This window comes from Thermobia domestica, chromosome 14, assembly GCF_964235325.1.
Source record: "Thermobia domestica chromosome 14, izTheDome1.hap1.1, whole genome shotgun sequence".
NCBI classification, from domain to species: Eukaryota; Metazoa; Arthropoda; class Insecta; order Zygentoma; family Lepismatidae; genus Thermobia; species Thermobia domestica.
In genome coordinates, this window is record NC_137467.1 from 130,269,917 (window position 1) to 130,282,803 (window position 12,887).

A 12,887-nucleotide genomic window follows, 5' to 3' on the forward strand; every position below is an offset into this window, starting at 1 on the left:
AAAAAAACTTTAGATTTGTCTTTCAAGGCTGTATGTAGTGTGGACAAATGTTCCAATCAGATAGGGTGAAGAGGATCATTCATAAGGACAGAATGCCACACAACACATTGTGGTAGTTGAATATAATCTTTTCCAATGAACATAAAACCATACCAGGTGTCACCTTCACTACACAATTTTCTGTTAGAACTGGACGCTACGATTTAATTCACACACACACACACACTGACAAGAACGAGAAATTACAAAGTCATTACAAAATTCACAATACCATAAAATAAACTTCTCAGATCAGAACACCGGTCTGAAAATTTAATGAAACCAAGAATTAGACAGTCAGCGTTATGTTTATTATTCAGAAACACATTAACAACACTGTTCAAACAAGAAAGCAAAAGCTCGTTATCAATCGATCACTAATCAACATCAAACTATATAATCTAAGCTTTTCGTATATAATGGTTACTAACAGCGCCGAAAATAAATAAATACTAAATACTTCTCTATTCTCTTTCGACATTATGCGCAACTCTTCGTTTTTAAAACTGTTCGTTAAGAATGTCATTACTTGTTTTTTAGTTGTCGTAAGCGTTGACGATGTGTTTGAAATTACTTAAAAAATCGACTTTGAAACAATTCATAATTGATTTACAAGGAACCAAGAATGTATACTAAATTTCAGTTTTTCTTATGGTTATGTAACTTTAACAGGCTGAGAAAGTGATTCATTATTTCGATTCTAACCGTTCAGGACCTCTCAGTTCGAGTTCGAGTTGTCTCCGTGATTAGCACATAAGCAAGAATTCCTAGTGAATTGCTCGAATAGTTCATTCGATTATTTTCACAACAATGAGCAATCACTTGATTATCAAGATTGCTACCAAAAGTAGTGACACTTGTGAGGTGCAGCAGGTTAGAATGTATGATTAATATTGTTGTTTGTTTGTTTCTTGTTTTGTCTGTGTTTAGTGTAACGGTGTTTTTCCTCTTTTCAGTTGGCAACACTACAAGATAGTGGCTTCCCTGATACTTGGAAAACGTGTCCAGTGCGTTCACCTATTTTTCGAGACGCACAACGTTACGAAAGTCCAGCGACGAATGAAGGAGCTGAACGGTGATCCTGCGCCAGAGCGGAAGGTAATAACGAGGATAAACAAAGCCTTCGATACCACTAGTAGCGTAATTGACGCCAAGAGTCTGGGTAGGCCTAGGTCCGTCAACAATCCCGCAAATGCAACTTCAGGATTGGTGTCCATGATTGTAAAGATGTTTGTTCACTGTTGTTTACTTACTGTCATAAATAAACTAGTGCAGTAGTTCCCAACCGATGTGTCGCGACACACTGGTGTTTCGCGCAGTCTTTTAACATGTATCGCGAAATTTTAGAAATTAAAAATCATGAATAATTTAATAATAACTTTAAATCGAGACAGACTGTACTAATCAATATCTCCAGCGGTAGCAATAATCGTCACTAATATATAGTCATTAAAAAAGTAATTGATTTCACTATTGTAATAGATATTATTATTATTATTATTATTATTATTATTATTATCATTATTATTATTATTTATAATAATATCAAACAAGTGTTGCGATGGCCTGGACGTTCAGTAAAATGTGCCGTCAGTCAAAAAAGTTTGAGAACCACTGAACTAGTGTACATTTTTAAAGTAGTTTTTCTTTAACGAGCAATAACGTAGACGTGAAATTATAATGTGTGACACATCAACAATTAAGGCCATTATGTTTGAACTGTTCGCAACTTTACTATAACTGACTATTTCTTTTAACAATAATTAGTACAACAGAAACAATAGTGAGCTGATATTGTTTATAAAATAAAAATTTCTGAGCAACAGATGCGCGCACGGAGTCGTTTAAGGTAGACGTGTTTTTAAAAAGCGGAAACTGTAAAATGACTTTCAGCACATCTTTTAATCTAAAACTTTCAGAAGTGCGACCACCTGACACCTTGGTTCGCACGACATCAGAACTTACGTGTTTACACCCAACTGAGTCTCGCCTACGTTTCAGTTCTATTAGATCTATGACTGCAACTCACACGCGGAACCTCAGCAGAGCTGACAATGAAAATGGAACACGGCATACCTGCAGCCGTAATTGGATTTTTAGTTGCACTCGGTGGCTTCGAGTGAGAACGCGATTTTTTGGTCGACAAAGACATGACGAAACCAGAAAAGCTAATAGAAGATCTACGCTTGTTGCTAATCATGACGCCCATGTGAATTTGAAAGCCAGTACAGTGATGCCAGACCCACTAGAATGTAATTTCTCACCAAATGACCTTCTGTTGGGTAGACAACGAAGAAAACTATGGAAAAAGATAATAGAAATTTTGAGATGGTCATTTATACACCGAAGTTTATGCTCTTCTTATCGCTTGATAAGCATTTTTGGAGAAACAATGCTGAAGACAATGGGCGATCTTTCAGTGTTGCCATCATTCTCGCCAGAACAGTTTGACGATCAAGGGTTGCCGTATGTATTTTGTAACCAGCTAGAAGTTTATCATAACATTGCTTCAAACAGTGTTGCAATACTTCGAAAGGATTGGCGTGGGACATCCGCTCTTCTCACTGCCCTGGATTTTGGACAGATGGTCACTTGTGCTATAATTAATTATGGACCAGTTGAGCTCTTTAGTTTTGTTGAATGGACAGTGTTAAACCATCTTCTCGGAATAAAAATCCATCCAGTTACAAGAAATGAATATGATATCTGCCATTACGCTGCCTTAATAATCATTTTTGATTTGAATACAAGGCGACTTATCAAATGTCATTTGGCAAAGAGGAAAAAGCTCTTTAGAAACTGGAGAGACATGCTTTGCAATATTGAACCATCACAGCCACAGGAGGAAGAGAATTTTGAATTTCCAAGCTCAACTGAGTATTTTGAAGAAGATCAAATTGGTCTATGTTCAGGGCAGTTCTTTCCTTGTTGGAGGAAGTGGATTCACAAGAGATGTCGAAGACTCTTAACTTTCTGTATTGGACACAAAACACAGAACCGATCGAAGAATGACGATGCACAAACCTTACTGTATTCATCAGAGCTGCTTTCCAGGAAAACGAAGAGACTATACCCAAGGATTTTAGAGTACATGAGGTGGTCTTTTTCATATAAAATGGTCTCTTCTACCTGCTACATGATGACAATTGAAGGAGAAACGTTATTGCACGCAATGGGGGACCTCTCCGTCTTGCCACCTTTCTTCTCCGTTGATTTCGATGATCAAGGACTCCCTTATGTATTCGCTGATCGGATTTATGTTTTATTTGACCCGTCCAGCAATGATGTTACTCTCGCTGCAAACGACTGGCGTGGGACAGTAGTTCTTCCTACTGCATTGGACTACGGGACTATAATTGGCTGCTCTATTGTTAATTATGGGCCGGTTAAATTATTTACTTTCTTTGCGTGGACCTTATCGAACCATTTGTTAGGGATAAAGATCCATTCAATAACAAGAGAAGCTGATGATATCTGGCATTATGCAGCTTTGATTATCATTTTTGATTTACGGAGAAGAAAGCTGGTAAAATGTAGAATGGCGAAGAAAGAAAAAATATTTAGGAATTGGAAAAGTATTCTGTCTGAGAGTATGTTGGAGACATCGAAGGAAGAAGACTTTGAACCTCCGAACAACATATCTGATTCAACAGCAGCATCTGACTATCAGAGTCGACTCTCCCAACGAGGATGGTTTTCTCGTACGAGAAGATGGTTTGGAAAGAGATGTCGGATGCTCATTCCTCGTTGCATCAGATAAATATGTTGGGTTTAGCTTCACGTAATTGATTTACTCGCTATATACTAGAAGATAAATCATTTGTCAACATCCAACCCCAGATTTATTTTTAAAAAAATCTAACCAACGACCTACGTAAGTTCTCAACATTTGCACCGACAAGTATTCTAAGTTTTCCCCATGTGACTACATGAAAATGTGAAATTGTTCAGATATTAAACATGTAAACACGTAAAGAGATACAAAGGAAACTGATGTTAATAGCTTACCACAAGGATCGCTGCAAGCAACCATCAAAGCACTGGCTCTGTGGTAAGAATAAATACCAGCTGCTGTAAATGTAGCTACGAGGAAACAGTGCTATTCAATATCCCTGTTTGTAAGCAGCACCCCTTTCATCTTGTTTTACAACGGGATATATTTTTTCCTTTGTTCTATTTTGGTCGTTTATTTGGATTTAAGTAGAGAATGCCATTTAAGTCAACAAAGAAGAAGATGACGACGAAGATTAAATTGAAGTAAAAACCCACTTTATCTCTGGATGATTAAAATTTTGAGTTTCCTAAGATTCACATAAAACAGAACATCACACCTCTTAAACTTTTGATATAGTAGTAGTAGTAGTAGTTGCAAGATATAGAAAACCTAAAAATTCCAGATTCATTTACTATTATTGTATAATTTTACAACCAATTTCATTACAATCAATTTTCTTTTGTATTTGACAGAAAATTAATAAAAGTTTTGAATAATCCTGATTTGTATTTGATTATTTAAACGAATTATAGTTATATTTGCCAGAATAAGTCATACAGGGTGTGTATAAATGAAATGGAAACTTGGGTTTGCTAAAATTAAAATCTTGTCAAGCAGAATACGCGAAGAAATTAATTTTGTACTAATTGCTGAATGGATTTTTATGTACAAGGTGTACAACTTTGCTTCCGCCGTTTTCCCCCCAAAATATGACGCTTTAATGAAACAAATTGCTTACCCAGGCATTGTTCAAAGTATTGTCCATCGCTAGCCACTACTTTCTCCCATCTTTCTGACAGCGTACGAATGCCGCGTCGAAAAAATGTTTCATCTCTGGAGGCGATCCACGAATCAATCCACTTTTTGACTTCTTCACAAGATCGGAAGTGTTGGTCAGCCAGGTCATGCGCCATTGATCGAAACAGGTGATAATCAGAAGGAGCGATGTCTGGAGAGTACGGCGGGTGGGGTAGGACTTCCCATCTTAACGTTTGCAAGTACGTTTTGACCACTTTTGCAACGTGGGGTAGAGCGGTATCGTGCTGCATAATCACTTAGTCGTGCCTCTCGCTCTGTTGCGGCCGTTTGTCCTTTAATGCTCGGCTCAAACGCAATAATTGCGTTCGATAACGATCACCTGTGATTGTTTCACTTGGTTTTAGCAGCTCATAGTACACGACACCGAGCTGGTCCCACCAAACGCAGAGCATGATCTTGGAGCCATGAATATTCGGTTTGGCCGTCAACGTGGAAGCATGGCCTGGATATCCCCATGATTTTTTTGCGTTTAGGGTTATCGTAATAAACCCATTTTCGTCCCCGGTCACAATGCAATGCATAAATCCCTTCCGTTTTTGCCTCTGAAGCAACTGTTCACAAACACACAAACGCCGTTCAACGTCTCTTGATTTCAACTCATCCGGGACCCAAGTTTCTTCTTTCTGAATCATATCCATGGCTTTGAGCCATTTTGAAATGATTTGCTGTGTCACTCCCAATGATCGTACCAATTCTTCTTGAGTTTGACGCGAGTCTTCACCCAGCAATGTCTCCAATTCTGCATCTTCGAAAACTTTCTGTCTTCCACCACTATGCCGGTCTTCGACGTTAAAGTCACTGTTCTCTCACTAATAGCGTCCTCACCATAAGTGCTTGAGAGCATTCGATGAGACTCAGCCGCAGGTTTCTTCATATTAAAAAAAAGTAGAACCTCCCGAAAATGGCGAGAATTTGTCTCGTAAACTGACGTTTTTAACCGAGAACAACTTTACGATGCACACACAAATCGACTAATGCTTGAATGGGGTTATGTTGACAGAGGAATAAGCTAACTGCCTGACGTCTGCGATCTGTTTATTTCGACCGCTACTTACCGTTGTAGCCATCTATCGGAAAACGGCGGAAGCAAAGTTGTACACCTTGTAACTAAGTCTTCTAGCTGCAGTAAGTGACTTACCAATAATGGCAGATTACTTGTGGTGATGATGATAAGTGCAAAAGGTAAGTTATACAAATAATCAGCACCCTATCCAGTTTGACGTTTATTTGTTTGTAGAAGTTTAACATCATTGTTTACTACCGAAGCGATATGAGTCGTGAACCTACATAATTTAAGGTGAAATATTAATTAGCGTTGACCATGCTTTTAAGTTTTGGTGCATTCGCACCTAAAATCGAACTCAGAATTATGTGAATCAAACATGTGCACGTTAGGCATTATATTATATATATTTTGGTGAAACTGCATGAAATAATGGCAAACTATTTGACATATTCTGAAAATATTTCGGCGTAAATATATGTTCCAAAGATTCTTTTTCTTAAACAGAACTTTCTGTTTAAGGAAATGTTTCCATATATTGAAAAAAACTTCCCGGACCTTCAGATTAATGGTCGAGAGCCTTGACCACTGAACCACGATTACTACGCGTTAATTGATTCGTCTTTAGTTTGGGGCCGCGGTGACTCAGTGGTAGAGCGTTCACCTCTGCTTCATGGGGTTCCGGGTTCAATCCCTGCTCCCGCCAAGTGAACTTTGTGGTGGACGTACACCGTGTGCGTGGGTTTCCTCCCCCATTTTTCATTCCATCATTTCATTTGTTTCTCATCATCACCGTCTCCTTTAACCTAACCAGCATAAGTGTGAGACGTAAAACTCAAAGATTTCATTTAATTTTTTTCGTCTTTAGTTTGTTTATGTGTATAATATACGCGCCGTATTTGATTCAAAATAAAGGAGTTTTGTATTTTGTTTTTTAAAAATTTGTAATATTGATAATTTAGTGAATACAATGATATAATGCCCTGCGAGTACTCAATTACATATTCCTGTGTTTTGCAAATCAACTTGACCATAAACAAGCTACTATTTTGAGCGAACAGAAAATACACTTTATTTAGGCGAGCCAGAGTCAGTAACGCTTTAGGTGAATGGTTAGCATTGTGATTTGCCAATTTCTTGGCCCGGGTTCGATTTCCTGGCACAATTTCCCGGCCCAAATGATAATAGTAATTGTAAGTGATTTTTGTAGTCACATATTGAAAAATCTTAGAGCTACTGCGAGTGTTCTATCAATCTATTGGTTCCCCTTGAAAGTTTTTGAACCAAAACCCGGATCAACATACGGAAACTCAGGTCCTCGAGTAGACTAGACACTAGACACTAGACTAGACACTAGACTAGACACTAGACTACCGGATATTTGTTGTAGTTGTTAGGTGCAATAAAAGATTGTGAGTACCACTTTTGGTGTTATTTTTACCCACAATGATAAAACCTACTTGACTCAGCTGGGTTGGACTGAACTTATTAGACGTCAAACAAACTGAAACAACTGGACCTCAAGTATTCTTCGTAACTTTAAGATTTTAGGAACTGACCACGTGCAGACGGCCTCTGAATCTCGTGTATTAAATCATATCAAGTTCAGGTGAATCGAACTTAGCATCATTTAATCAGGAGAGGGTGTTGCGACATGTCTTCCTATTAGAATTTGGTATTGTGTATTCAGGTCACATCCTACAGATGTCTGACTTTTTACTTGTGAAGCGACTTTCGTGGATTGGAGGTGTTTGAACTTAGGTACTGAGTCGTGCTTCCTTATTTCTTTAATCTAGTATTTAAACTTTGTTCCAATAACAAAATATAAATTTTACATTATTAATCAATTGGCGATAAGAAATTAAAATCTATTCATAAGTATTTACGAAAGATTCATTTTTGCTTAAAAGTAAAAATGGTGATGTATTAAGATTTTATTCCTTATATAGTACTGTAGAATCCCTGATTTTAGTAAAAGTTAGCATACAGACACAGTATCCAAAAGAAATTGCACATCTAAAATTTTATACAGTACAACAAATGACTTAGAACCTATAGATAAGTAAATCATATACAAGGTGACGAAAAAACTGCTTTTTTTTTTTTTTTTTTTTTTTGCAAAGGAATAAAACAATAGACACAAAGTTTCTCTGGATAAATACTGGATAGAATTCACCACCTGCGAGAAGGTACTTCATCATGACCGCTTGAAATCTGTTATTTTGAATCGTCGACGAGATTTATAAATGAGAACTGGGCCATATGATTTGTCAGCTCGGACTGGAATGTTTCTAGAAATCCATTGGTGAAGTTAGTTCTTCTCTAACTGTATTCCTGTAAGACATAAATATGAAATTGGCTTTTGTCCCCTATGTATGGTTTACTTATTACCTACGATTTTTCGCTATCCTGTTGTTATTCGTTGGCTTTGCAACTATAATTTTGTCTGTACGGTTTCCTGTAGATATTATGCAAACATACCAAGTTTCATCAAAATAGGACTTCATCTCACTGTGAGTTGTTTTAGATAGGTTTAAGAATTTGTAATATTTTTAATCTTTGCATGATCTAGTTTATGAATGGGATCGAGACGGTAGGAAAGCGAGCTCTGGATATAAAGACCAGGATTTCGTTGTGTGGATCAGTCCACCGTAAGAGCAATCTGACAGAATTCAAGATTTAGTATGTGAAAATCCGAATCCTTAACAATTTTAGATCCCGAGAACATTTTTTCATTACCTCTGAAAATCGTTAGTGAATACTTTCGAATTAAAAGCTGTCAACTTCAGAATACCATCAAGCGCCCTAATTTATAGGGTTCAAGACTTGAATCTTACACTGTAAAAAATTAGGTGTTGAAACACCACAAAATAACTACCACTCTAGCGTGTTACTTGTGTGTTAATTCAGCACCAAGACATCGCCTTCCGAGCATATCAGAAATAACTAGTTACTACCTGAGAGAATTTGCATTGGTATTTATCATTTAATATGAGCAAAGTTTTGCGAAATATCTTTGGCACTTATGCCAAGTAACGAATAATGTTCTATGTTTTCTGTAATCGGTGACAATAATATTGTTGTAAACCTGTGAATTGTCTGCCTACAGTTACATAGGCAATAGTTCTGCCATCTTATGTTCATATATGCTACGACACAAGAATAACAGATAAAGAAAACAGATGGAAGCACAGCTATCTGTGTAACTGTTGTCAGATGATTCACAGGTTTACAACAATATTATTGTGACCGATTACAGAAAACATAGAATGGTATTAGTTAATTGCCATAAATCGAAATATGTTTCACAAAGCTTTGCTCATACCAAACAATAAAAAACAATGCAAATACTACAGCCAGTAACGAGGTATTTTTGATATGTTCTGAAGGCGATGTGACTGGTGTTGAATCGACACACAAGTAACACGCTAAAGTGGTAGTCATTTTGTGTTATTTCAACATCTCATTTTTTGCTGTGTAGGGTTTCCGATTTGCCCCTATTTTAACTTCTAATGAAACAGTTTGCTTAACAACCATGCACGGTCTATTTTAATTGGAGACCACCTGCTTTCAAAACTTCAAATTCTTAGGTTAACTGATCTTCCTGATCAGCAGGATATTTTTTTACAACTTCTCTTAAGCAAAGTGAAATTCAATCACTCTAACAGACCCGGTCTCCCGTTCTCACACCGCACCTACTGAGATACGGTAACGGCGATTAATTTTTGTGTATGGCTCACGTTTATGTAAAGCCGAAAATCTGATTTTAAAATGTATTATGCATACTGAAATCAATTATGCAGAAAAATTATGTTGATAACTCAAAATATGCGAACAATCAACTACTATTGCAGCATTTACTTGAAAAACTTTAATTGTTTAAAAATCACACAATATTTAACAGGGATGCTTCATGTTTGTAGGCAGGGAGTAATCTACACCCCCCCAACACCCCCCTAACACCCCTCCAAATTTCCTTACACACACTCCTGGATGGAAAAGGAATACTCCCCCAAATCCAATTGTATCAATCAGTATCATATAGGTTATTTATTACATCAAGTTAAAAATGGTTTAGCATTTAGGAAAGAAGGCAATATTCTTATTCATTTATTTCACTTCAAAATACGAAGCGACCTCGTTCTCATGTACGATTTTGAGAACCACATGACCTCATTGTTTCGGGCGGTGTTTCGATCGAAAAAATTGACAAAACAGACCGCTGATGCCTACCCTCCTGGACTCCACGGTCGTTTCCGAGAAATGAGATTGATATACAGATGTAGATTACTGAAATTGGCAACGTCTTGAGCGGTCATTCACCTACCTCCTCCTCAGTAAGGAAAAATGTGACAATATAGTAATAAGGCTACACCAGATTCAGTTGGTAAGTGCTACTCTGGAACAGGCTCGCAACCAGAAGGGGCTAAGGAAGGCCTGGCCCTCCCTAAATTTTTCATGTCCAGTCCAGAGCTCAATACAAAAGCACAATTTAGATATTTATAAGAGAATTTTTAATGACATGACCCCTCCTAACATATTCATGGACCCCAAAGCTCTGTGGCTGGTTTCGAGCCTGCTCTGCAAGTGGTGTATCAACGGACGGACGGACGGACGTGGTGTATCAAGGGAGTAGTCAAGACGTTTTTAGAAATGAAATACATCGAAGTAAGAATTATATATTTTTAGACTGAGTCTAGTGTTATGCAAGAACGCATTTGGCGCTAGCTTAATTTTTGTAAAGTATATTTTTATTCACGTAAATTCATTGAGCCGAACAGGGCTCATAGCAAGTCACTTTTTTTTAAACTAAAATTTACTTTTTTTTCAAGTTGGTCACTAAAAGTTACTTTTTTCAAATTTGTCACTAAAAATTACTTTTTGAGAGATAAAGTGACTTCTTCGTGTGATTTATGTTTCGTATTGGCAGTTTTCTAAGAAAAATATAAAAACAAATGAAAAAAGGCAGAAATTTGTTACTCATTACTCTTCTAAAAACTTCAGAACTTTCTGCCACATGTGAAACAGTCAGCTTTATTCTCACTTCAGCTTTTATTCTTTCTAAAGCACAGTGGACGGTTGGTGGATGCTTAAGCTCTCAAGGTGGGGTTGAGAACTCTTCTGTGTCTATTCTTTCTTCTATCATAATAATCTTTTAGTTTTCTCTCGTAATAGTTAACGCTCCGTTCAACGTTGTATGTGTGTGTTTGTGTTGTTCATCATGTTCGTCTTTTGTTATGCTTCTTCTATGTTTTTCTTAAGAGTAGGTGATGAATTTGAATATTTCACGTTTTTGAGCACTCTTAATGCAAAGTTAAATATAATGTCTGGGATGAAGAAATTCGGAAATAGGCCAGAACTGGTTCCACTTACTCAGAAGCTTTTTACATCTGCTAAGTCTGCTTACCATAACTACAAAGCATATTTTGAAAACCTAAGAAAGGAGGAAGCTCAAAGAGAAATAAAAAGAAACAAAAGAACAAACAGAGAGGTAATGGAGAAATTGACAAAGGGAAAAAGGGGCATGATGAGATTTTGGTTACTTTTTTGTGTGCTTTTGGCCATTTTTGGTCACTTTTCCACTATTTACAAAAGAGCAGATCACTATGTGCCCTGGGATTATTAAAAGTAGGGTATATTAAAGAAGAAAAAAGAGAAAAATACAACATATTTGTAAATTGAAAAACTGGATTTCTTGAAAACAACTAAATCAATGAATAATTTTCTTATGACAGATATTCAGAGCCAATAACGTAGCCAGGAAGGGGCAGGAACGGAGATTGAGATATCAAATAATATTACAACAATTAACGTTAACAACAGGGTTAGAATATTAAATGAAATGAAATTGGAACAATGTACAGTACTAATTACTACACGAATGTGATTTTAGCATGGGACGAGGGAATTTTTTCCCAATTAATATTAAAAAAAAATCACCCACTAAAACTTGCTGGGATGAATTAATTGAAATAATAGCAGAATTTTGCGAAATAATTAGACTACAATAATTCGTATGTAATCAATTCACATGTAGTTACTAGGTAAAATAGTGGAGGTTAATTCCTAATACAGTGGAACCTCTCTTAACGGGCATCTGTCAATAGTGGACATCTTCGTAAGAGAACAAACTTTCTTATTTTTCCATGCCATAAATATGTGTGATGTGGTGTTATAAGAGAGAATCCTTCCTTTTAGGGACACCTCTCATTTACGGACAAATAATCGGTTCCACAGATGTCCGTTTTGAGAGGTTTCACTGTATTACTTAGTTTAATAATAATACTAAATGCTCAAATGTGTGAACTTACTTTATTGAACCTACCACTGCAAAGAGTTGACATTATTAGTAATAATAATAATTAATAATAATAATAATAATAATAATAATAATAATAATAATATTGCAATAGTTGCGTAACAAAATATACTGTTTTCTTGTTTGAGTTTGTTTAAAAATTATATCACTATTCTGAGAGCACACCCCCCCTTTTATTTTGAACACCCCCCTAAGTAAAAATTTCTGGCGTACTTACTGTTTGTAGGAGCCGAAGGAAATGTAGGATTACAAATTCCATATATATATCGTATCCCATTTCTGTAAATTCTATTAGATCCTCAGTTTTAGCGTAAAAACTAAACGGATTACAGTAAAAAGCGAATTAATTTTCAGGACTTTAAACGGATTAATTTTCATGATTCCAAAGTTAAACATCTTATCCTTTTTGTCTTTCAGGTATCATCATGCCACTAAAAGTGAAATTTCTAATTGAGACTGTTAAAACACTTATAAAACTCAAACGTGATCTAATTTCAACAAACAATAGACTTGCTCGTAAAACAACTCTTGTTTGGAATAAAATTTTCGATGCCTTGAGTAATGAACATCATGATTACACCACAACAGCAAATAACATTTATACTTACGTTACAGGCAATCGTCACGGACTTGGGCTACAAGAAGAGAACGCCGGAGATTTCGCCTTCAGACAGTGATGTCCATTCCCTTTCTGAAGAAGACACCTATGATAC

The 12,887-nt window shown here is 36.5% G+C and overlaps 1 protein-coding gene across 4 annotated transcripts in view; it reads left to right on the forward strand.

The window, feature by feature from the left end:
* LOC145670317 (uncharacterized) overlaps positions 1 to 4,530 on the forward strand; it is a 46,937-nt gene extending 42,407 nt beyond the window's left edge. For all 4 annotated transcript variants that reach the window (XM_081738810.1, XM_081738811.1, XM_081738812.1 and 1 more), the window contains one exon: positions 996 to 4,530. In XM_081738810.1, the coding sequence (XP_081594936.1) occupies positions 1,922 to 3,799 (1,878 nt within the window). In that variant the 5' untranslated portion in view covers positions 996 to 1,921 and the 3' untranslated portion in view covers positions 3,800 to 4,530. The remainder of the gene's footprint in view (positions 1 to 995) is intronic.
* Positions 4,531 to 12,887: the final 8,357 nt, after the last annotated feature.